General features: G+C 39.7%; 1 protein-coding gene across 1 annotated transcript in view; it reads left to right on the top strand.

The window, feature by feature from the left end:
- The first annotated feature begins 3,713 nt into the window (after nucleotides 1–3,713).
- Nucleotides 3,714–23,742, top strand: part of lsamp (limbic system associated membrane protein) — a 285,330-nt gene continuing 265,301 nt past the window's right edge. Inside the window, exon 1 of the mRNA XM_086081116.1 lies at nucleotides 3,714–3,933. Within this exon, the coding sequence (XP_085937242.1) occupies nucleotides 3,870–3,933 (64 nt within the window). The 5' untranslated portion in view covers nucleotides 3,714–3,869. The remainder of the gene's footprint in view (nucleotides 3,934–23,742) is intronic.

Raw genomic sequence — 23,742 nt, 5'->3', positions numbered from 1 at the left:
GTGACCTCAGCACTTGATCCCGATATTCTCAACCAAACCAAGCATAAACATAATTGAGTTCCTGGGCTGGACTGGCGCAGCTGTTTGCAAAAGGGAGGAGTGATTAGAGAGGTCTCAAGTTCCTCTCTCACTTTCCAGAGGATTTAATTATTGGTATTTGTGATCTCCGTGGGTGTCTCAAAATGACATACACTTCTCTTCAAGAAGTGTACACAAAAAAAAAAATAATAATGGTAAAAAAAACAGTGAGGGCAAAATGCTTTTAATCCCATATACATTATTGTAATTAATAGTATTACATTTACTTTACTATGGCATCAATGTCACATTAGATGATGGTCTAATAAGCATTCTTATTGAATTTGAGAAAAACGTCTCAGCAGCAGGATTCTAACATTCTACCATCCAGTCTAAAGTGAAGTCCTGACAGACTGAGCCATTGCAGACTTATGATATCTTCACATCAATCCATCCATTTTTGTTTATCACGTCCAGAGTCACAGGGAGCTGGAGTCTATCCCACCTGATTTTGACTACACCCTGGACCGGTCACCAGGCACATATACAAACAACCATTCACACTCACATTTATGCTATTGGGAAGTGAACACATGCTGCCTCTGCCTGTCAGTGAGTCAGTGAGAATGTCGTGAAATCAGTTACTGCCTCTGTCCATGGTGCTGAAAACGAGCAACAGGTCATGTACACTGAGTGGGGCAACCTTGGCTGATTGAGGCTAGTAGAATGCACACCTAAGAGTACATTGTTACAAAATTACTATTACATTGCTGTAGTTTTGTTTTATCTTATTTTGTGAACTATTGGTTACCCATTTGAGCAGTAGCTTGTAGTATTTAAGAGTCAATTGAAAATGTGTTTAAATGTGTGTACCAACTAAAATCTGCTGTTAACAGCATATATTTGCTTTTCTTGTAATCATAATTTGATTTAGTATATTTTTTAATTATTTTTGTTTATTTTATTATTGTATGACTGTTCAAAGTAATTGGGTTCTCCTTTGCTTAATTTACTCTTTTTGATTGATACAAATAGAAAAATGAATGTTTACTCACCAATCAATGAGAGATTTGAGAGTGACAGGGTGAGGCAATCGTCACAATTCTGAGGATTTGTGCAAGATGAGCATTGGAGAGTTTTTCTCTGCCCTAACTTTTAATAGTGTTGTTGAAGAAAATGATGACATATACCATATTAAATATGTGGAGGGAAATGTGAGTAAAAGCATTGCAACAGCTTTGGTGTTTTTGAATGGGGCTTATGGTACCAAAAGTCACTCAACCCGACATCCTTGTGCTGTGCAAAACCTCCATTTGAAGAGTCGCCTCTCAGTATGTTGGCCTCTGTTGTCCACTGGCTGTCAGCTGGAACAAAGAACGGCTCTCTCAGGAAGAGTAAGATGTTGCATGAGAGCTTTCAAATTGTTCCTTGGAATTTTCTGCCAGACTTACTTAACACAAAATCCTTCATCGCTGTACGTTCTTGCATGTGATGCTTTTCACAAACCTCCCACAGACAAGAAAAACTGCTTTGTACATGTCAACAATTCGGTTATTACCCTGCACTTGCATATCTTGGTGATTTGAATAGGACATGATGAAATAAATTCACATGTGCCATTACCTTCTTATCAGTTAAAAAGCTCAGAAATTATTGTGTTTTTTTTGTGGGTTTTTTTGCTGTGTCGATCAGACTAAAATTATTCAAGCTCATCCTGCAGGTCACTCACTCTCTTCAACACACAGCTTTTCTGCAGCCAGCAAATGTCATTCAGCTGACATCTCCTCCAGTAATACTCTGAAAAGACGATGTTGTAGACTCGAGCTTTCATGCACAAAGTTAACAAGTCTTGTCAGAGTATCCATCACTTACCACATTCCTCCACTTGCTCAGCAATGATTTGTTTATAATGCCATGAAATGTGGTGTCCCACCATCGATGGAGTGCCATCACTCACATTTGCCATGATTTTTGTCAATTCCAAGTCGTTCTTCTCAAAGAACTGTGTCAACTCGATGTCCGACTCGAGTCGGAACGGGCCTGGCTCTTTGCTCACAGGGGCTGGATTTGGCTCGTCGGCCGCTAATTGGGGATGGTTGCAGAAGATTGTATTTATATACACGCAGTCTATCCACCTTAACCCACTTGAGGCTTCACACTGACAGTCACGGTTTTGCTGGAGGACCGAAAGACAGTAAGAGCACAATTAATAATGAATCAAGTCACGTAGTGGTCTGGAGCTTTGAACTTTGTGTTGTGTGTAAGACTTGAGTGTGCTGCATTCTGTGAAATGAATGACAATGTTTGTCTGTAATGAAAGAAAGCAATGTGGAGGATTTTGCCTTAACACTATTGTGCAAAATCTCAAGTATACAGATCGACAAGAACAGCTTTTCTTTATTCCTTTCATCATGTTAATTTTCTCCTCCAACATTTGCACATGTCTCATTGTTAATAGCAAAACTATTAGTGGCACAAGCTAATGAGGAACCATTTTTCTACAAATGCATTAAATTTGCCATCTGCCCACAATAGAATTCCTCATTAAACACAATCATCAGCAAAAAGTATTGCATATTCAGGAATTTACCTCCAGAGAGCTATGATTCCAAGTGCTTTTTTTCTTCTTCATCAGTTTCAGTTTCATGTAAATGATTTGCAGAGAAAAGCAGATAAAGCACGTTCTCATGTTTAAGACCAAAGACTAACATTACACGTGAAATAACAGGTTTTGAAGGATTTTTTTCTTCGTGCAGCTCATGAATGAGTCTAAACACATGAATGGTGTCCAAACTATGACTCGGGGCCATTTTGAAAGGGGCCCATAGCATATTAGTGATGGCAAAATGAAGCTTCATGAAGCACTTGCGATACTTTTTGACTCCTCAAGATGGCACTCATGATTCAAAGATGCAATGCAAATGTGATCCATTTTCATTGCACTTGCCTTTATCTTTAAACCAAGAGCACCATCTAGAGGAGTCAAAAAGTATCGCAAATGCTTCATGAAGCTTCATTTTGCCATCACTAATGTGAATGATTCCCAAGTAACACAAATAGTTTCCGGATTTGTCACTGTAATTTTATTTAATAGTCACAAAGGGGTTAGTAAATGTCAAATATACTGAGTGTTGGCAACACCAAATCCACAAATACATAAATCAATGAAAATGAAAACATATATATATGTATAGTAATAGCAATGGAGTGTCATTAAATATTAAAAAAAATAACTAACTACTCTCAAAGTGGTTACAGTGTGGGCAATCTAGAAGGAGAATGAATGGGTAATACGCACTCAAGGGGATTAGCCGAGTGCATCCAGCAAATTCCACCTGCCAGGAACCAAAAACACAGACAGACTGACACGCAACCTAACTAGAACATTGGCACTGAATTGGATAGCTTCTATATCCCCTTAAGGTAAATAACATGTGATCTAAAGTCATGATTTATTCATAAATTGCATTTTATTAGGGCAGTGCAGTGGCGTATGTGGTTAGCACATCTTAAAAACAGTTTTGGCCAAGAATTCACACATTTATCTTTGACTTAATACAATCAGCATCAAACTGCATGATGTTTGACAAGGATGATTAAAGTGAGGCTACACGCACGAGCACGCGTACGTGCATGAAATCCAGAGAGCCCGATTCCGGTAGAGGTCGCTAATATCTCAGTGTGTGTGAAGGCACCGGAGGAAGAAGTGACAGTCTCCGTCCAGTTGGGCTTTTCGTCTCTGCTGCTCTCAGCCTCGGTTGCTGCGCTTTTCCCTCTGCTGGAAATTATCATCTGAAGACGGAACATCTTCGGGCTGAGCGCGGAGCTTTCGGACCGGACCAGTTTACAGCATGGCTTACTTGTGGATACACACCGTATGGATTTCTGGAGTCGCTTTCCTCTTTGGATTTCAAGGCAAGAAAATGTTTTGCTTATTTGTTGTATTTTTATTTAATGTCTTCGCGTTTTTTCACAGGGATATACTGTTCTGGGAGGAGAGAAATAACCCAGAGAATGTTCGTTGTGTGTTGCTTGTGATTCGAGTTGATTAGGTGACTTCGGTTCATGTAAAAACACCTGTCAGAAAGTCCCGCTGTTAGCATCGCTGACTTTATTCTGTTTCATGAGCGCATGAGCTGCAGGCGGTCTCCCAAAACAAAGTTGCACAAATACAGTAGTGTATGTGAGCGTGTGCGTGGGTCCCCAAGTGGGTGCGTGCCGTGCGCGTGTGCGTGTGTGTACGGACGCGCGCGCCCCTCGACAGACTCTGCACGTAGACTTGCAGATTCATGCTCACTTTCACTTCAGATGTCTACAATACGGGTCGGAACACCGAGTCGTGACCTACTGTATTACATTTACATTTTGTGGAGTTGCTTTTTGACAGAGGGAGGGAGGAAGGGAGAGAGAGAGAGAGAGAGAGAGAGAGAGAGAGAGAGAGAGAGAGAGAGAGAGAGAGAGAGAGAGAGAGAGAGAGAGAGAGAGAGAGAGGGAGGGAGGGAGGGAGGGAGAGAGAGAGAGACGTGAGGCATAAGTACAAGAAATGTAAGGTAGCTACGTAAAACTTTAGTGGCACTGTCAAGGTAGAACATTTACAATTAGGATCACTCCCATGCACATTTTTCCCAGTCCCATTTTATGACTGCTTGAAATAAATAATATTGATCTATTTTTTACCAACCATGCAGTGAAAATGTACTGAAAAGAAGAGTGCATTGGATTTAGGCTACATAAAAAAAAAGTATAGAGTGCAATTAATAAAATCATGTTTCGTCAACATGGCTAATACAGTGGTGCAATATTAATGTTGATAAAACATAATTTTAATGTGTGCAACCTATATGTCAAGTTTGTTTAAATGTAAATCCAACAAAAACAATTTCCAGTGTGGAACCTGCAATGCTAAAACTCCCGGCATCCACATCCAAATGTTATGGGACTCATTTTTTGGCCTTTCTTTTTTTGATTAAGCATATTTGCTTACAGCCTGCATCAATGATGTATTCTATAAAAGTTGTATGATTAGAATACTTTAATTGTCTCAAAAAGCATTCATCCATCCATCCATTTTCCAACGGCTTATTCCTGACAAGGGTCGCGGTGGTGCCTGTGCCTATCCCAGCTGTCATCGGGAAGTAGGTTGAGTACCCTGAACTGGTTGCCAAATAAGACAAAGCACATATTTCATATTAAAAAACACACCACCAAACAATTATGTCATGTAAAGTACACTGAATAAATTATGATCTCATTTTGAATTTTCACACAAATTTAGTTACTCAGTGTGAACGCTGAGCCTTTTTAGTTGAAGACCACGAGGCTATTATTCTGTAGTATGAATGGCAACAGATATATGCACAAGCAGGTTAATTGTACCTTCAGCCATTTTAGTTGCTGTTCCTATCACTATAAGTCACTGACATTGATACAGTAGTTGAATCTAACCTAAGGATCTCTTATTGCACACAAATGCGCTATACCTCACGAGAGCTCAGTCCAGCTAGCATCAAAGGGTTATGAGCAATATTAGCAGCTAACAAGTGAGCCATTCAGTACACCAGTGGCTTTAAAGCATTATTAAAGGTAGACTGGTGATTGGGGGTGCTCTGATCGATCGGCCACCGATTATGATCGGACAGTTTTCGTAAAAAAGTCTGTGATTGGTGATTGCAGATCAAAGCCTTTAATGGCCGATCGATTGCCCTAAGTGGCCAATTGTTCTTAATCATTATGCAGCCTAACCAATTGCAGCAACTGAAAACAATTAACAATGATGTGATATTCTGGCAAAGAGAAATTTACATCATGACTCTGTTCCTTTTTAATAACATGACACAATCAGTTAACACAATATGTACATTTTTCTTTATATAATGTAATTTTCATCAGCAATCTACAAAGCGAGGAATTGACCTGGATGTCGCTATTTTACACACAACCTAAAGTCACGGTTTGCAAAAAAAAAGAAGAAAAAAAAAGAAAGAAAAAAAAAAGCTGATATAAATTGAATAGGACACATTCAACTTGGTAACACAAACACATATGACAAGGTTAAACGTCTTTATATCTTAATACATTTTATGGGGCTAGATATGACACACGTGTGCAGTGTGCTTACTGCAATAAGCCGGCAAATGGTGAAGCGAACTATGTTCATTTGCGTCACAATAGGACAAGTTTTGACATTGAAAGCCTCATGAAAATCATTTAAATTAAGCAATTAAGCAAGCTATGCCTCATTTTCATGCATTGCCTTTGCCTTCTATGGGAACGTCACCTCATTATCTAGGCTAGCATCTAGCCTCATGCGCTCAACTCAGCAGGTGGAAACCTTCGATCGCTGCAAAGAGTTTCACAATGTACCAGACATTCATGTTTGGTCGCTGTAGTATTGTCAATAATCTGTCTTGTATTTCTTTATTTATTCACGTGTGACTGTGTAGCAAAGTGCTATGTAATGACGTCACATCAGATTTCTTCATCTAGTCCTGAGCATTATTACGTGCGTGCCACCCAGAGGCTAGACATAGGAACCACAGTCGAATTTGGGTTAAATGGTGAAACTATTCCAAAATTTTACTTGAATCAATCTTCTATTTTTCTTATACAACTCATAATTAATGAAATTATTAATTCCATTAATTATTAATTTCATACTCATTCTCCAGCAGGATTAGCAACAGAAATATGGTACTCCTTTGAACCCACATCAAATCTTGGCTAGTTTGCAGCACCAGGTGGGAATTATTGGTAGCGCTCTTGTGTGTTTAGATCCTATTTGGTAGGCAGGACCTTTTGTGTTAGCCTTGGTTGTTCTGAGTTCCAAGGTGCCCCACTGTTTTCTGATGTTCCACAGGGTTCCATTTTGGGGGCCCTGATGTTTTCATTGTATTTGCTGCCCCTGGGTTCCATCTTTCTGGCTTGGCTTGCAACCTGTTCAGGGTGTATCCTGCCTACTGCCTAAAGCCGACTGGGATACAAATTACCCCAAACATTTTTGTTAATGGCTACTGGCCATTTTGTAGACATTCTAAAGGACCGCATTCAAAACAAAAGATTACAAATATCGCTCACCGTATAGTAGCTGAACTTCAATGACTTGTGGCTGTTTGTATTCAGTGCTGTACTAGCGTTTACTAGTGATGGCAAAATGAAGCTTCATGAAGCATTTGCGATACTTTTTGACTCTTCTAGATGGTGCTCTTGGTTTAAAGATAAAGGCAAGTGCAATGAAAATGGATTACATTTGCATTGCATCTTTGAATCATGAGTGCCATCTTGAGGAGTCAAAAAGTATCGCAAGTGCTTCATGAAGCTTCATTTTCCCATCACTAGCGTTTACTATCCATCCATCCATTTTCTGAGCCACTTGTCTGAAAGTGTGGCCACACTTGGGAAAATGAAGCTTCATGAAGCACTTGCGATACTTTTTGATTCCTCAAGGTGGCACTCATGATTCAAAGATGCAATGCAAATGTAATCCATTTTCATTGCACTTGCCTTTATCTTTAAACCAAGAGCACCATCTAGAGGAGTCAAAAAGTATCGCAAATGCTTCATGAAGCTTCATTTTGCCATCACTAGAAGTCGCTGAAATTGGTAACTTCTTACTGTACTCCAATGTTGATTAAGTCCACACGATTATAGCATGCAGCAACGAAGGTGAAATCAGTTTAAAAGGGAATACAAAGGCACGGCGGTCCGGTCGTGACCACGACGGCTTCTGAGCATTCCTGGCTGCCGAAGCTGGCCGCCTCCGACACGGTGCCGCGGAACTCTGGGCCATCGGGTGACCGCGGGCACTGAGTGAGCCTCAGCTGTGGCTGTCATTCCATTTAGGTGAAGCAAGCGTGCGCTCGCGAAAACTCCAGTTTAAATATTTAGAATAAATATTGTTTTTTTTGTCGGGCAGATTACGGCTGGTTGTGTGTGCACAAGCTGTATTTTTTCCAGTCGCCAAGCGTGACACACATTCACACACACACGCCCACACACACCCACACACACACAAACGTGGTGTTCTCTAAATCGGTAAGCGACCTAGCGACCGGACCACCTTGCCAACCAGAGCCCAGGCTCATGTTTACTTCTGAAGTGACGCAATGGCACCATTTTGCCTCTGACATCATGCAGCGGAGGCTTGAGCTCTTAAAGTGACAGTAACCAGAGCAACGTTCGTGTATTTCAAGCAGCTTTCAATATCGGTCTAATTCTTAATCAGACCGATAGAAAAGACGTCCTTTTTTTCCAATATCGGTCCGATAATTATCGTGCATCCCTAGTATTTATTTTCACTTCTATGCGGATGGCTGTCATATCTATGTCCTGCTAAGCAAAAAGGATGCTTTCTCCTTAAGGTCACTTTGTCCTGTCTGGTGGAAATCAAAGCCTGCATGGCACTGAACTTCTTGAATTTGAGTTTAGTCCCAGTGGCCCTTTTACATACCACCCAGTTGAATTATTTAAGCCAACCGAAAACCCAGTCACTCAAACCCAGATCCACTCTCGAACTTGGGTTTTAAATTGGAATGTTATTTTAAATTAGATTAGATTTCATTTACATTCGTTTTTTTTGTTGTTGTTAAATCTTAGGCATCTGGCTAAAGGATCTGAATTATTCTTTAAAAAAAATATTAAGCAGATTAAAGGCATTTATCAAAATCACTCAGTGAGTACATCAACTAGAATATTGCAGTAAACGAGACTCTGGACTCATCCTGCATGCTTTTTGTTATTTTTTTTCCTAGTCTGATTGATGATCCATGAAGACGTGTGTGAGAAAGTCACTTCAGACATAATTGTCACAATTTGCAATCACAATCTTTATTGATCTTGTTTCAGCAACGTTGCTTGTGGATGTTGTTGCCCATATAATATATATATAGTATATATGGACATTTTGTATTAGACTCTCGTTAACTATAAAGGTGTGGAAAGGTTCTTTATGAGAAACATTTTTTGTTGGTTGGTTGTCTTTAATACATTACAGTAACACTTATCAAATGTCATATCACATTTTCTATTGTTGAGGTATACGCCCAAGACACATCACTCACAGACTTTATGTCTCTCTTTACTACACAATATATGGTGATGCTGTGCATAAATTAATAGGGTCCTGTCTATGCCACTGTCTAACTTAAGATAATAAGCCCTGAGTCCAGCCTTACATTTTGTTTCAGTCTGGTATGCACTTCTTTACCTTCCATAAACAATATTTTTCAGTTCAGTTTTTTAATTCCAAAACTTACTGTGATATTATATTTTGTTTACAGTTATTTTGATAACCTGATAGTACTGTTAATTATGATCATTTCCATCATTAATTAACCTTAATTAACCATTACAGAAGCATAAAAAACTAAAAACAAACAAACAAAAACAAAATAAAAACTAGAGCTGCAGCAGCTATGAAGGGCCACTTTGGGGTACTTGCACGTTGGGGTTAGCCTGCAAATCAGACTCATCGCTTTAACCGGAGGATGAATCTGGTCACTGACGGCATCAAGCGCATTTCTGAGGCGAGGCAAACCTTACCAAACAGACAATGAAAAGATCCATTCAGCGAAGTGCGGACGTGAGTGTGGAAGAATAGTAAATACACAGACATACATATGACATATAGAATAAGTCGTATGTAAGTCAAAATGGCAAAATGAAGCTTCATGAAGCATTTGCGATACTTTTTGACTCCTCTAGATGGTGCTCTTGGTTTGAAGATAAAGGCAAGTGCAATGAAAATGGATTACATTTGCATTGCATCTTTGAATCATGAGTGCCATCTTGAGGAGTCAAAAAGTATCGTAAGTGCTTCATGAAGCTTCATTTTGCCATCACTAGTAAACAGTAGTAGTGGGCGGATACCGAGTAAATTCGACATGGCTACTCGATGAGCAAAAGTAGGGAATGGCTTACGTTGTTGTTGCAGTAAAAACTTGATTATGATAGACTTCCAGCACCAAAGAGTGAAGTTGCTCACGAAAAAACAAATCTGATTGCATGGTTAATTTTGAGCCGGGCTGAAATCGCTTTCGATGGCCAAGTGACCAGACCAACTTTTTTTGGTTCAAGAAAGTGGGTAATGGCTTGCCAGGCTATGTTTACATGCGGACCAAGTTACTCTTGTGTATATATATATATATATATATATATATATATATATATATATATATATATATATATATATATATATATCCATCCATCCATCCATTTTCTGTACCGCTTGTCCTCACAAGGGTCGCGGGGGTTGCTGGAGCCTATCCCAGCTGGCTTCGGGCAGTAGGCGGGGTACACCCTGAACTGGTTGCATATATATATATATATATATGGCAATTGTCGGAAGCGGGCATTTTACAAAAATTTGCTGGTCCGTCATTCGTCAGTGCCCTGGGCCCCATTCCGTCATCGTCAGTCCGCCTTTTTTTTTCCCCAAGACAAACCGACCTGTAATCGTTGATCCGTTGGTCTGTTGTTTTATTTTACCCACGCTTCCGTCCTCACGTCGTCACTGCTATTTCTGAACGACAAAGGTGGGCATTCTGTCAGTACTGATCATTAAACTAGTTAGCATACTAGCCATAGCCGAAATAGCATTAACTGCTGTGTGAGCCTTGTATGTCTCTCTGTCTCTGTCTCTGTCTCTGTCTCTGTCTCTCTCTCTCTCTCTCTCTCTCTCTCTCTCTCTCTCTCTCGTCCAAACAGGAAATAATTGTGGGGCCCAAACCGGAAATAATTGTTTACAAAATATTCTTGAAATAAATCATTTCACCCAGATTTAACAGAATCACACAACCATATGCCAACCTTCGCACAACCATATATTATAAAATGTCATTTTCATTACTGTATTTACTTTTTTGTTGTGACTGAGTTGGGCGTGAGAACAGCACCCTAGCGCCCTGTATTAATTGAGCCACCACTGCTCAATAGTTGATTTCATAGAGAGAAAATAACTTTTGTTGATATTTCATGAAGAAAGGGCTCTTCCTTCTTTTCTCAACATGTTTGCCTCCTTTCTGATAAAACATTTTTTTCACTCCCCTGCTGTTCAATTTTGAAAAGACCAACAAGTTATCCTTTTTTTTGGGGGGGGGAGGTGTTTTCTCTCTCTCTCTCTCTCTCTCTCTCTCTCTCTCTCTCTCTCTCTCTCTCTCTCTCTCTCTCTCTCGCATTGTTAGTCACATTATTTCCTGGTGTCTGCTTCATTGTTCATCACCAATGTCTCAGCTCATAGATTGGACGGTGAGCACATTTGTGATTTGAATGTAAAATAGTCATTGCATTTTTTTTACACAATGACGCTTGTCACGTTGGCAATGTAGGAGGAAAATAGGTCGTTACTTTAGATGAGCTCAGCCACTCTGAAGTAGAAACAATCTGACAGAACATCTAATAAATAAAATAAAAATAAAAAATCAAGATCAATACACCTAAAGCATTGCTATGTATGTTTTATTTTAAATAGAAAAGCAATGTATTTTTTCAGAAAGCAACAAGCAATGTGAATTTTCATGGATGTGTAATCATCATAGAGATAACAATTAGTGTCTTTTTTTTTATGGTAGGAATGACTATCACCATTTGAAGATCTTTACATATTGGCCAAAAGATGGAAAGCATGTGCAGCAGGTTAGGGTGATTAAGGATTGAGATGGAAAAGTGTTGACTGGTGCCAGATGAAAAAATAATACTTTGAGGAGTTGACTAATGAGGAAAATGAGAGAGGAGGAACAGTAGAAGAGGCAATAGTGGTGGACCAGGAACTAACAATGATTTGGTAAAGAAGTAATTAGAAAGGCACTTGGTCCTGATGACATACCTGCGGAGGCATGGAAGCATCTTGGAGAGGCAGATGTGAGGTTTATGACCAGGTTGTTAAATATAATTCTAGAGGGGGAGAAGATATCTGAGGAATGGAGGAATGATGTGCTGTAATCAAGTTGATGAGCCACAATGAAGTTATGGAAAAGAATAGTAGCTAAGGACAGACGTGGTCATTTGTGAATAACAGCATGTTTTTTTTTGCCTACGAGAGTACTACAGCTGCACTATTTGTCTTAAGGGTGTTGATGGAGAAGTACAGAGAAGGTCGGAAGGAGCTGCGTTCCGTCTTTGTTGATCTAGAGAAAGCCTATGGCAGAGTCTGGAGTGACAGAGAACTATGAATGAAGGTAGCAGAACAGGAGCGAGGTGTGCTGTTGGTGTGACATGAGTTTAAGGTGGAGATGGGACTGCATCAGGGGTCGGCTCTAAGGCTGCGTTCAGACTGCAGGCATATCTGACTCCAATCGGATTCCTCCTCAAATCAGATTTTTAGGGTTGACTGTCCAGACTGTTTTAGCAAGTGTCCAAATCCGATCTGGCCCCGTTCAGAGTGAGCCACATTATTGACCCATCTGAAAGGTTACTGTAGCAACGGCGTCAAACGGAGGCGGCGCCCAGCTCGTGTAGTGTTTGACGTCATGTGACACTGTTTGCCGCTCTGTACTTCCCGTTCCTCGCAAGCGCGTTAAGCGGTTTCTTTTTTCTTTCTTTTTCTTCTTCTTCTTTTTTTTTTTAACTACCACATATATATGGCTATGGCCGAGCTCGCTATTTCCGGTTGCACATGTGAAAAATTAATGGGGTAGTGAGACCCGGCTTCAGTGCAAGTAACGTAAACTGTCACTTTATTTCCGGTTGAGCATGAGAAGAGTCAACGGGGCAGTGGAGCCGTCAAGGCGTTTGACTGCCGACATGTGAGAAAACCAGCCGAGCAGCAAACCAATATTGAGGCGCATTTGGTTTTTGCACACGTAGAGTGACGACAAGGACAGTCCCGCATGTGGTTTCAATCCGTCCTGCAAAAATCAGATTTCATGTGTTTTGTGACTGTTCAGACTATAAAAGAGCCATCCACATTCAATCTGGATAGGCTAAAAATCGGATTTGGTCTGGCAGTCTGAACAAGGCCTAAGCCTCTTCCTCTTTCTCTTTCTCTTAGTAAAGGATATTGGATAGGCTGACAGATGAGGTTAGAATGGTCTGGTATTGCCGTGGACCATTATATTTGCAGATGACATTGTGATGTGATGGAAGCAATGAACAGGTGGAGGAAATTTTAAAAGGTGGGGAGGCATGCAAGAGGAATGAAGATTAGCAGAAGTAAGGCATATGTTTAGAAGACAGTGGTGAGTCCGATGATATATGGATTAGAAACAGTGGCTCCAAAGATTCGACAGGAAGTAGGGGTGCAGGTGGCGTAAACGAAGATGGTGAGGTTTTCTTTAGGAGTTACCAGGATGATACGTTTAGAAATGAGCTCATCAGAGAGACAGCCAAGGTTCGATGTTTTGGGGGAAAAGTTAGAGAGAACCGACTTAAATGTCCAGAGGAGCGATAGTAAAGGAAGACCTAAGAGAAGGTTGATGGATGTAGTGAGGAAAGACATGATGGCAGTTGGTGTTGGAGAGGAGGATGCAGGAGATAGACTTTGATGGAAATGTGTTTCTCACCATTTGCATGTTGTTATTCATGTACTGTTGGTTGTCAAGGAGCTGAAGGAATGACTCAAATGTAACCTGATCCTAGACGGTCGGCTTATGAGAATGAGATTCTATACAAATGATATCGCTATCAACCAGTAAACATCTTTACGATGCAATTTCATTTAGATTTTAGGCTTTTTTAAGGCTTAAGGCCCCTGACACTCTGAGTGACATTTTTAATCAGCCCGAAACTTCCCTGTTATGTTAAACCATTCCTGAACCATATAGGTATAAATACAAAATATTTCAAGCGCATCATATTTTGGGAGCTTCAGCATCGTTTTTACTTGAGCAGTTGTAATCCCTGTATATTATGTTCACAAAGTCCTGTCTGGACTCTGTTAGAACCACTGTATGAGCTTTAGCACATTTACTAAGATGAACATCAGATGTTAAAATTTGCAATGATTCAAACCTACCTAAGTGGCTCATAAATGACCCATACCATAATTAATGTGCATGTCACATTGGTGAGGAATAATCACTTTCTTTCAAAAAAGGAAATTGCTTGATCTGTGTGAGTGCAGTCGTTGGACTTCACTCACCGACAGTTCTTATGGATAAATCTTTTCCTCGATCTAATTGAAGGTACTGTGTTATATTTTGTATATATATTTTTTTTTATGAACATTCAACAGTATAATTCTTCGCAGGTGTCAGGGCTATCCTGCAAGCAAACATATGGATCAATATATAACTTTACTAAATGGACCCATGATTATGGTATTTATTATTTGATACATTAAAAGATTTATTTAAGCTTAAAGACTCTGAATTATTTATTTTATTCATGCTGTAAGAGTCTTAAATGTATTTGTGTTTTAGGTTAAAGATTTTGCAATTGCCCTGTGGTCACTTGTATTTGTTTTAGCTGTTTTGTCGAATGTTCTTTGGCCAAATTCAGTTAAAAGTACTTTTATATTGCGCATGCTTGTGTTGTTTGTTTTTCTTTTATTGAAAAACACACACACACACACACACACACAGAACCTCTCAATAAAGAGAAGTGATGAAAATCGATTATTTTCTCAGCCCTGACACTTGCCCCCCCTAAACCCCAAGAGAGAAAAAAGCCCTTGGCTTGGGCCGTGCCTGAGACTTTCTTTGCAGCCTGTTACCAAATGGCCTGCGGTCCACAACTTGTCTGTGGCTGTGTGGTAGGTGCTCTAACAGACTGCACTCCTTTTATGTGGACATGTTGCAAATGATTTCCTTTATTTAAAAAGAGATATTTGCGCATTAGATAGCATTGATAGTTGGAATTTGAAGTGTCAATAAGAGACAAACAAATATTACTGTGTTAAAAATAATAACTGCATAAAAATCATGCTTTGCTTGATTTAGCGTGTCCTCAGTGGTCATCCTGCATGCCATTGCAATTTTAAAATGGGACGGCGCACATGAAAAACAGCTCTGGTAGAGGCACCAGACAATTGTCAGAATGCAAGAAAATGCCCAGTTGAAAAGAGTTTTGTCATAGGGGGCTGGCTCCAAGTCAGCCCTTTGACTGTCACACACCAAGGGGCTCAAATTACAGTCCACGACATGACCCCCCACCACCACCCTTCTCTACCCCCACGGCTACCGCAAATCTACAGATGTACCACAATTGGAAAACAGGAACCCCTGTTGTTCTAATTGGGAAACAACGTTTTGAAGATCCACATATCCTGTATTATTTTTTTATTGAACCACTAACAGGATACAATGTTAAAGGAAAGAGTAGATTGTCATGAGGAAACAGCCAAAAATAAAAGGAGAACGTGCAAATGTTTTAGAGGTTAGGCAACCATAGCACCTTTTATTGACTGCACTCATGTATTTAATGAAAAGCGCCTCTCCATATACATATACTGTGTATATATATATATATATATGTATATATCACATCGGGCTGCATTGTTACTGTATGTTTTTGGCGTGTGAGTCAGCAAACTCAAATCTCCATTTTTACACATATAGCACTTTTAAACTCAGGCATGGGGATTGTGTCTCCAGTAATTTCTGTAAAAGGTGTGGGCTGATAAGTAATAAAAAAAAAACTCTTTAAAAACTCAGACATTGATATATAGTCTCACTCAGGCTTTTATGAACGTGCTGATGTTTGGAAAAATAATGCATGGCATCAGGGGATTCCAAAGCATTGAGATGGAGGTCTTTTGTTTTCTCTCTCTCTCTCTCTCTCTCTCTCTCTCTCTCTCTCTCTCTCTCTCTCTCTCTCTCTCTCTCTCTCTCTCTCTCTCTCCGCGTGTAACATCTGCTCAATAGTTCAACTGAAGCAGAATCTAGAGGGGGGTTATCCGTGGCATCTTTCAATACGTGTCTTGTGTGTAGAATTTGAGCACATCTGTAGAAGAAGAGTCTAGGACGTTCTCTACTGATACAGCCTCTGCTATTTAGTTATTTTTTTTATCGTAATCTTTAGCGTCCACACAATCCTACACCTGTGGATCATTTGTAATTAATTTGTATTGTTCTCTGTGAATGATGTGTCAATGGAATGGCTCAGATATGTGTGTGCTGTGTTCCTATTTTATAGCGCCATGCCTGGCAGAAAATCTGATTGTGTAAATTAAATAACCTCTATTTTAGATATATTCCCTGGCAATATGAGATAATGACAGATAATGCAATCCATTCTAGTTGATGTAGAGTTGGATGATAGGATGAGCATCCTTTCCACTAAGAGGTTAACATTCAGTTTGAGAGGTATGCAATTTCAATGGTTATTTTGTTAAGGGTTTTAGAATATTTGATTAAAACACTAAGCTAAACACCATCATTTAAAAAAAAAAAAGTGATGGTGTAATATGATCGGAAGTCATATTGTGTTTTCAAAATGGCTGCGGAGATGTAAAATGGTCTAAAATGGAGCGATTCACTGGTCGAGCAATGTGAAATTGTGAATGTGAAGTCAAATACAGATCAGTCAAAATCCCCTTCATGCTCCTGAGCAGGGATAGACTCCAGCTTAAAAACAGCCCTGAACAGTAAATACTATTTAAATTAATAAAAGAATGAATAATACAGTACGTAATGTAAAATTCTGTAAACATCCTACAATGTGATTTTCAGTTGTTGTTTTTTTTTACATTCTGTCCTTCAGAGTTGAAATGTACCTTTGCTGAAAATTACAGACGTCTGTCTGTCTGTGACGTCTTAAGTGGAAGAAAATGTGCTTGTATTTTGCCCCACTGTACACTTTGCAGGAACATGCGTTTGGATTGACAGCTATGTTGCCGCTGTTTAACGCAAGCTGTGGGTAATTAGTTTGTTCAGTCCCTGAATAGAAGCTTGAGAGGTCAGTAGACTCAGACTCTCTGGTCTCACATATGACAGGTTTTCATATGAGCTGTCAGTCTATAACTTTATTTTTATCTGTCAATTTCTTCTGCTCCTTGACTGTCAATCTCCTCTATCGCTAGCACACGCACGCATGCACACACACACTCACGCACGCACACAGTTGTTATTGTAGAAAAGTGGCCGTTTGGAAATACACTGTAATAATAACTAGATAGATAGATATAGATAGATAGATAGATAGATAGATAGATAGATAGATAGATAGATAGATAGATAGATAGATAGATAGATAGATAGATAGATAGATAGACAGATAGACAGACAGACAGACAGACAGATGTAGATCTAAGCAGATAGACAGAGGAAGGTAGGTACACAGACAGACAGACAATAGACTAGAAAAGAAAAAATATATATATAAAAAAAAATAATAATAATAATACATTCAGCCTCAATAGGACAGTAGCCATCCAGTGTTCTTTTTTGTGCCGGACCCAAGCCCGGGTAAATGCAGAGGGTAGTGTCATGATGGGCATCCAACATAAAACCTATATAGCCTGCAGCAAGACAAATCAAATGGATCAAAGGAAAAGATAGATATAGCCTATGATATTATGATAGTATAATTAGTATGGTCTTCTATGGGGTTTGAGCGGATTTTACACTTTGAACATTTTCATTCGCCCCCTAATATTCTGCAGGCACCCCCTAGTGGGGGTGCCTAAATCCGGCCCTGTACCAGTCTATATTTTGCCTTGTTTTGTCATGCTTGATAAAACTTGTTTCTTCTTTTTTGGGTGGTCTGTGATGGAGTTCCAGCTGTGCAGGGATGCAAGCAGAATATTAAGGGGTGAACGGAAATGTTCGAGGTGTAAAATCCGCTCAAACCACATAGAAGACCATACTAATTATGCTATCATAATATCATAGGCTATATCTATCTTCTCATTTGATCCATTTGATTTGTCTTGCTGCAAGCTATATAGGTTTTATGTTGAATGCCCTTCATGACACTACCCTCTGCATTTACCCGGGCTTGGGACCGGCACAAAAAAGAACACTGGATGGCTACCGTCCTGTTGAGGCTGCATTTATTTATTTTTACATTTATTTTTTATTTTTTTCTAGTCTATTGTCTGTCTGTCTACCTACCTAACTTCCTCTGTCTATCTGCTTAGGTCTACATCTATCTCTCTCTCTCTCTCTCTCTCTCTCTCTCTCTCTCTCTCTCTCTCTCTCTCTCTCTCTCTCTCTCTCTATCTATCTATCTATCTATCTATCTATCTATCTATCTATCTATCTATCTATTTTTGGATGTTTTTATTTCTTTAGCTATGTACTCAGCATGGCTGCTATCAGTTATTGTAACATCATTCGTCTGCTTTTCTGTGCAAAGGTCCTAACAGATGTATCCATATCTTGGCCTGTTGTTTTGGCTTTCTCGTGAGCCAGAATGACTAAATGTATTTTTCTCTCATGCAACATAGTGTGGCGGAAGGAAGGAAGAACACGAGACAAAGTGGAGAAAGAGTTCTCGCATGATGCAGATGATATCCCAATCACAAGGGAGGTCACATACACACGATGTGTTAGATATTTGCAAATGGTGGAGAGGTCTACAAACTCTACATTTTCATCATCGGCCTTTTTGAATTATTTTTGCAACAAGAATTTATTTGGAAAGTTTGTCACTGTCACTACCTAGCATTTTCTGCAGAGGACATAACATGGCAACATCCAGAAAAGAGGGAGATTGAGGTTGAAGGCAATTAACTGCTTTCACGAGATCGAGATTGCTTTTGGGGAATCTTGTCTCCATATCTACAAAGGATGTGTCTAAATTGTTGAGAAGAGGTCTCTTCAGAGCCTGTCTAGCTGTCGGGGTCTTCTGCATGGCCTACAGTGGACATAACAACACTACCTGTGAGCAGTGAGCTCGTTGTTCTCTTTCTTTTAGCATCTGGGGAAGGTGTGCTGGTTAATGTCTTACTCTCCTCAACTCTCAGCTGCTTCAGAGCTTGCAGAGAAACACTGACTACTTCTGAAGCACAGCACAGGTCAACAGAATGAGCCTGCAGCTAGTGATGGCAAAATGAAGCTTCATGAAGCATTTGCGATACTTTTTGACTCCTCTAGATGGTGCTCTTGTTTTAAAGATAAAGGCAAGTGCAATGAAAATGGATTACATTTGCATTGCATCTTTGAATCATGAGTGCCATCTTGAGGAGTCAAAAAGTATCGCAAGTGCTTCATGAAGCTTCATTTTGCCATCACTACCTGCAGCAAAGCATTTGCTGACTTTAAGCAACTCAGAAGTCTGAGGAGAAATGTCCCTATTTTAAAGAAATTATGCCTCCTTAACATCATCAATGATGCCTCTGTGCAGATATGAACAGCAGCGGCTCTGTCCTCTGCAGCATCTGACAAGATACTCATAATAGAATCCTGAATCTCCATGAAGCACTTTGTCACATCATGATGACTTGTCCACCTGATCTCCAACAGTCGTTTAAAAGGAGAGAATATCAAAGTTCTGTGACACATAATGACGGTGGAAAAAAAGAGTGCAGTGATCCTGATAGATCAAAAAAGTTTTTTGCACATGGCTCTGCTTGCATTGCATGGACCACAGCCAAGTGCAGCTGGTGGTTGGAGCAAGGATATAAGGATGCCTTCCCTACTTTTTTCTTGCAATAAGGCCTGAACCCCACACCTGACCTCACTCATGACAGAAGCTCCATCATAGCACTGACTGATAATTTCAGCTGCATTATAGCCTGAACAGAAAGATGCTCAAGTTTTTGACTGGTGATAAATTCAGCATTTAACTGACTCAGGTCAAGCAGACCAATCAGATGTTCCTCTGGAATGCCTTTGCAGACAAATCTAACCATGCCTGACAGATTCTCCACATTGCATCCGTCTCTGGTTCCATCTCTTTTAAGGCAAAACCTAGGATAATCTGCATTGTCATTATTATTTTTGATCTTATTTAATACCATTTTGGCCAGTGTTTCAATGATTTCGTTCTGTATGTTGTGAGAGGTGTATTTTGCATTTGGTGGGATGTGTTTGTTGATTTCATTAAATTTGGGGTCCTTTGCCAGTGTGTCGTCAACCATTTTTAAGAACAGTCCTGCAGAGAAATCCCCATCATTTGAGTTTTCCACACTGCCACAAAGTGGAAGTTCATTTACTGCTAGGAACTGAACTACTTCCCCAATTGTTTTGATGTAATATATATTATTTTCAATTTGTGTGTACCCTATTAAATTAATAATGTTTTTCCCTGTGGCTTCTTATTAGGACATTTCAGACCAATCTTTTGCATTTTTTATGTGACATTGACTTGATGCGTGCTTCGTGAGTCCGTTGTTCTTTTCCAATGCAGTTTTCCAATAATGAATCCGTGGGGTTGGTACGCTGTGTACCAGTGTACAACTCAACTCAAAATGTTTGAATGAGTGAATATGGCTTTGTAAACGTATAAAGATAAAGCCATTTTAAGTATTTTGCTCAAATTAAATTTTTCATATGTTGGACTATAAAGCATTTTTCGGGAAAAGTACAAGAAGAAAGCAATTAGAGTTTATGTTTATTGGTTGTTGATGTAATCGAGCATCTCAAGTGCTGATGATGGCCCCGACTCCAGGCACTAACAAATAGTGAATTCTATCTGATTCTGTCTAGACCAGGGATGGGCAAACTTGGTCCTCGAGGGCTGTAGTGCTGCAGGTTTTGGAGGTTTCCCTCTTCCAACACAAGCTGATTCCAATCAACAGGATCATTATCAGGCTTATGCAGAGCTTGCTGATGAGCTGATCATATATCAGCTGTGTTGGAGAAGGGAAACATCCAAAACCTGCAGGAATGGCCCTCGAGGACCGAGTTTGCCCACTACTGGTCTCGACAGACAGAGCTATGTACTGTATAGCATTACATAAACAAATTAGTATACGTAACCTGGAAGTCTGAATTTTGTTACACAAAATTAACCACTAACTCTATCTCATCTAGTAGCATATTGTTTTCTCCTATTGTTATTTACTGGGGAACTTTTGTTCCAATGTCAATAACTGTGTGAGTGTTAAGCAAACAAGATAAATTTGTAATCCAAAACACATCATTTATCATTTTCTGCTTTGATCTGCAACCGAAAATCAAATTAGAGAAATTAAATTGTGGCCGTTTACATTCAGAAGGAACTAAAGGGTCTAATTAAAACTTGAGTGTTCTGTTATGATTAGTTTTAATGACGTTAATAACACATGGTCAAACTATAACTGTTCATCATTTTTGTAATTTCAACATAGATGCATGTGAAACAGTTATCCATCCATCTTCATAGCTGTTTATTGCTCACAAGAGTGCTGGAGCCTATCCCAGCTGGCTTCGGACAGTAGTTGTTGCCAACCAATCCAAGGCGCACACAGACAAACAAACATTCACACTCACAATCACACCTAGGGACAATTTATCGTGTTTAATTAACCTGCCATGCATGTATTTGGAATGTGGGAGGAAACCGGAGTCCCCGGAGAAAACCGACGCAGGCACGGGAAGAACATGCAAACCCCACCCAGGATGGCCAAAGCCCGGACTGGATCTCATGTTCTCAGCAGTCAGTACTGGACTAGGAAGCGGACGTGCTAACCAGTCAGCAACCGTGCCGCCGCATGTGAAACAGTAGAAGAGAATAAATTGTTTTTGTTGTTGTGGAAAATTACTTTCATACCGTCCGTGATTTTTTTTTTGTTCCATTAATGAGGAATGCTTTGATAAAATACAGTGGATTTAATGAAATTCCTGCAATGCCAGACCTTGGAGTAATTAAAAATTAATGAAAACCTTTGCTGCAGTTGTTTAACCACAGCACACAATTTACCAACTTTTCTCTCTGTGTTGTGTTTTACATATAGTGACCACTGTTTTGATAAGATGAAGCGTTTGTATGTACTCGTTTACCAGTTGTTGGTACTGTTTGTGCATATTTTGTTTATGTTTTAGTTTTTAGCATCATCTTAAATGGACTGTCATGCTCTTCCTTCCCATGACCTGTTGTATAGGTGCTTCTTGTTTACAATTTGATCCACAATTAGAGATCAGGACCCAAGTCCATTTTGAAGACTTGAAGGCCTTATCCTCAGACCAACCTCTTATGGGGGAAAAGTGGCAGGCTTAATACTTTACAGGAAACATTAACAAATACATAGTGGATACGGCCAGGCGGAGGAATACAACAGTCAGCTTTGTAAACAGGTCACATAGGCAAAACTATGTAGATCTGGTGTCACCAATGGGTACCTTAGGGTAGCCCTCAAGGACCAGATGAGTAGCTCGCAGAGTCATTAAGTGAAACAATCTCAGTTTTATTTCTGCTAGTTTTCTCACACAGTCAGACAGTGACAGCTGTTTGTTCCAATAATGTAACGGTGGTTAGTATTTATGACGGTCACTTTGAATTCGTAACGTGTCTTTGCCACTGCTTTCAAAGTTTCTCTATACCCTGTCAACTTCTAAGCATTAATTTATCATATCACATATAACGAGATTGAAAAATGTGTAATGTAGTTTTTGTTAACTGATTACACAGAGAAAACAAATGTGATTCGGCCAACCAGTCTTTCCGTTTCAAGACATGTATGTCTTTCAAATTTCAAAACGTGAGAAAGTTTTTGATCACGTGATTAAAATCTATCGGTTCTCTCTTTGGAAACAGACACTGCGCTACAGCTACATCAATGAGGTAACTTGACTGGGGACTTGACTTTATCACTTGACTTACCCAAGTGAACATGACATTGTGACATGCTGGAGACTTGAAGGTTGCTACTTCTGCCTTGCTTGAGGCTTGTACATTTGTGACTTGATCCCCTCACTGTGAATCACATTGGAAAACAGTCTGCACTGAGAAAGAGGTGAGCACATTCCGGGAGCTCTTATCCATCTGGGTATCTACAGTATGTAGGAAAGTGCAATGCTTCTTCATGAATCACTGTGAGTGAGTCACAAGCCTATAGTGAAAAAAATTGATACAAGGTTAACTTGAGCAACTTGTAGTCTTGGTTTCTCAGTCGTTTTCAGGTTGCTCTCGATGAAAGCTCCAATCATTTTTGCAGGTGTGATGCTTTGCTGCGTGCCCTATTCACCTGCATCTGATTGGCCTGCTGTTAGAAGGGCTGAGAGAAAACAAAACAACAATAAAAAACACTGTCTTACTTGCTTTGCGGGTTTTCTGGCTCAAATCATAGTACTTACATTCTGACAAGCTAGTAATGACTGCTATTTGCTCTAGCTCCTTGCAGTACTACTTTTGTATGGTGTTTGTTTTCTAAAGGGAAAAAAAACAAAGTGAATCAGAGAGTGTTGTTGTTCTGCAAACTGCAAATTTGGCTTTAATTAACAAGACTAATGAAGAATGCCAGAGAGATTGAAGCCCTCCCTATCCAGGGTTAGCAAGAGCTTTCTAATAATTGTTGCAAATTTGAAACGGCGGTCATGAATGATTTGCATATATGTTTGATTTATATGCTTATGAATCATTGCTTGAATGTCTTTTTTTCATCTGGGTAAAATTAATGAATGTTTTTTAATTGATTAAAAATGGCAGTTTTGAAAGAATAGAGACAGCTGGAGAGACATTTGGTTCAACCTGTCAGGAAGGCAAAGTATGGGTGGAGGACCCAATCGCAGGGTAGCAGGGCAAGGAGGCAAAGGTGATGTATAAAAGGGACTTTAATTACTACAAAACAAAAGCGAACTCCAAATGGCAAGTGAAAATAAAACGTGTGTGTGTGTGGGGGGGGGGGGGGGGTTAACAAGGCAAAAATTGGTAGCATGACGGGAGGAAAATGACAATGAACCGACACAGACAAAGGGTAGACAGGAGACT

The sequence above is a fragment of the Leptonotus elevatus genome, chromosome 7 (assembly GCF_054856555.1).
Source record: "Leptonotus elevatus isolate MCC_2025b chromosome 7, RoL_Lele_1.0, whole genome shotgun sequence".
Classification (NCBI taxonomy): Eukaryota; Metazoa; Chordata; class Actinopteri; order Syngnathiformes; family Syngnathidae; genus Leptonotus; species Leptonotus elevatus.
This window is presented reverse-complemented; position numbering and strand designations above follow the sequence as displayed.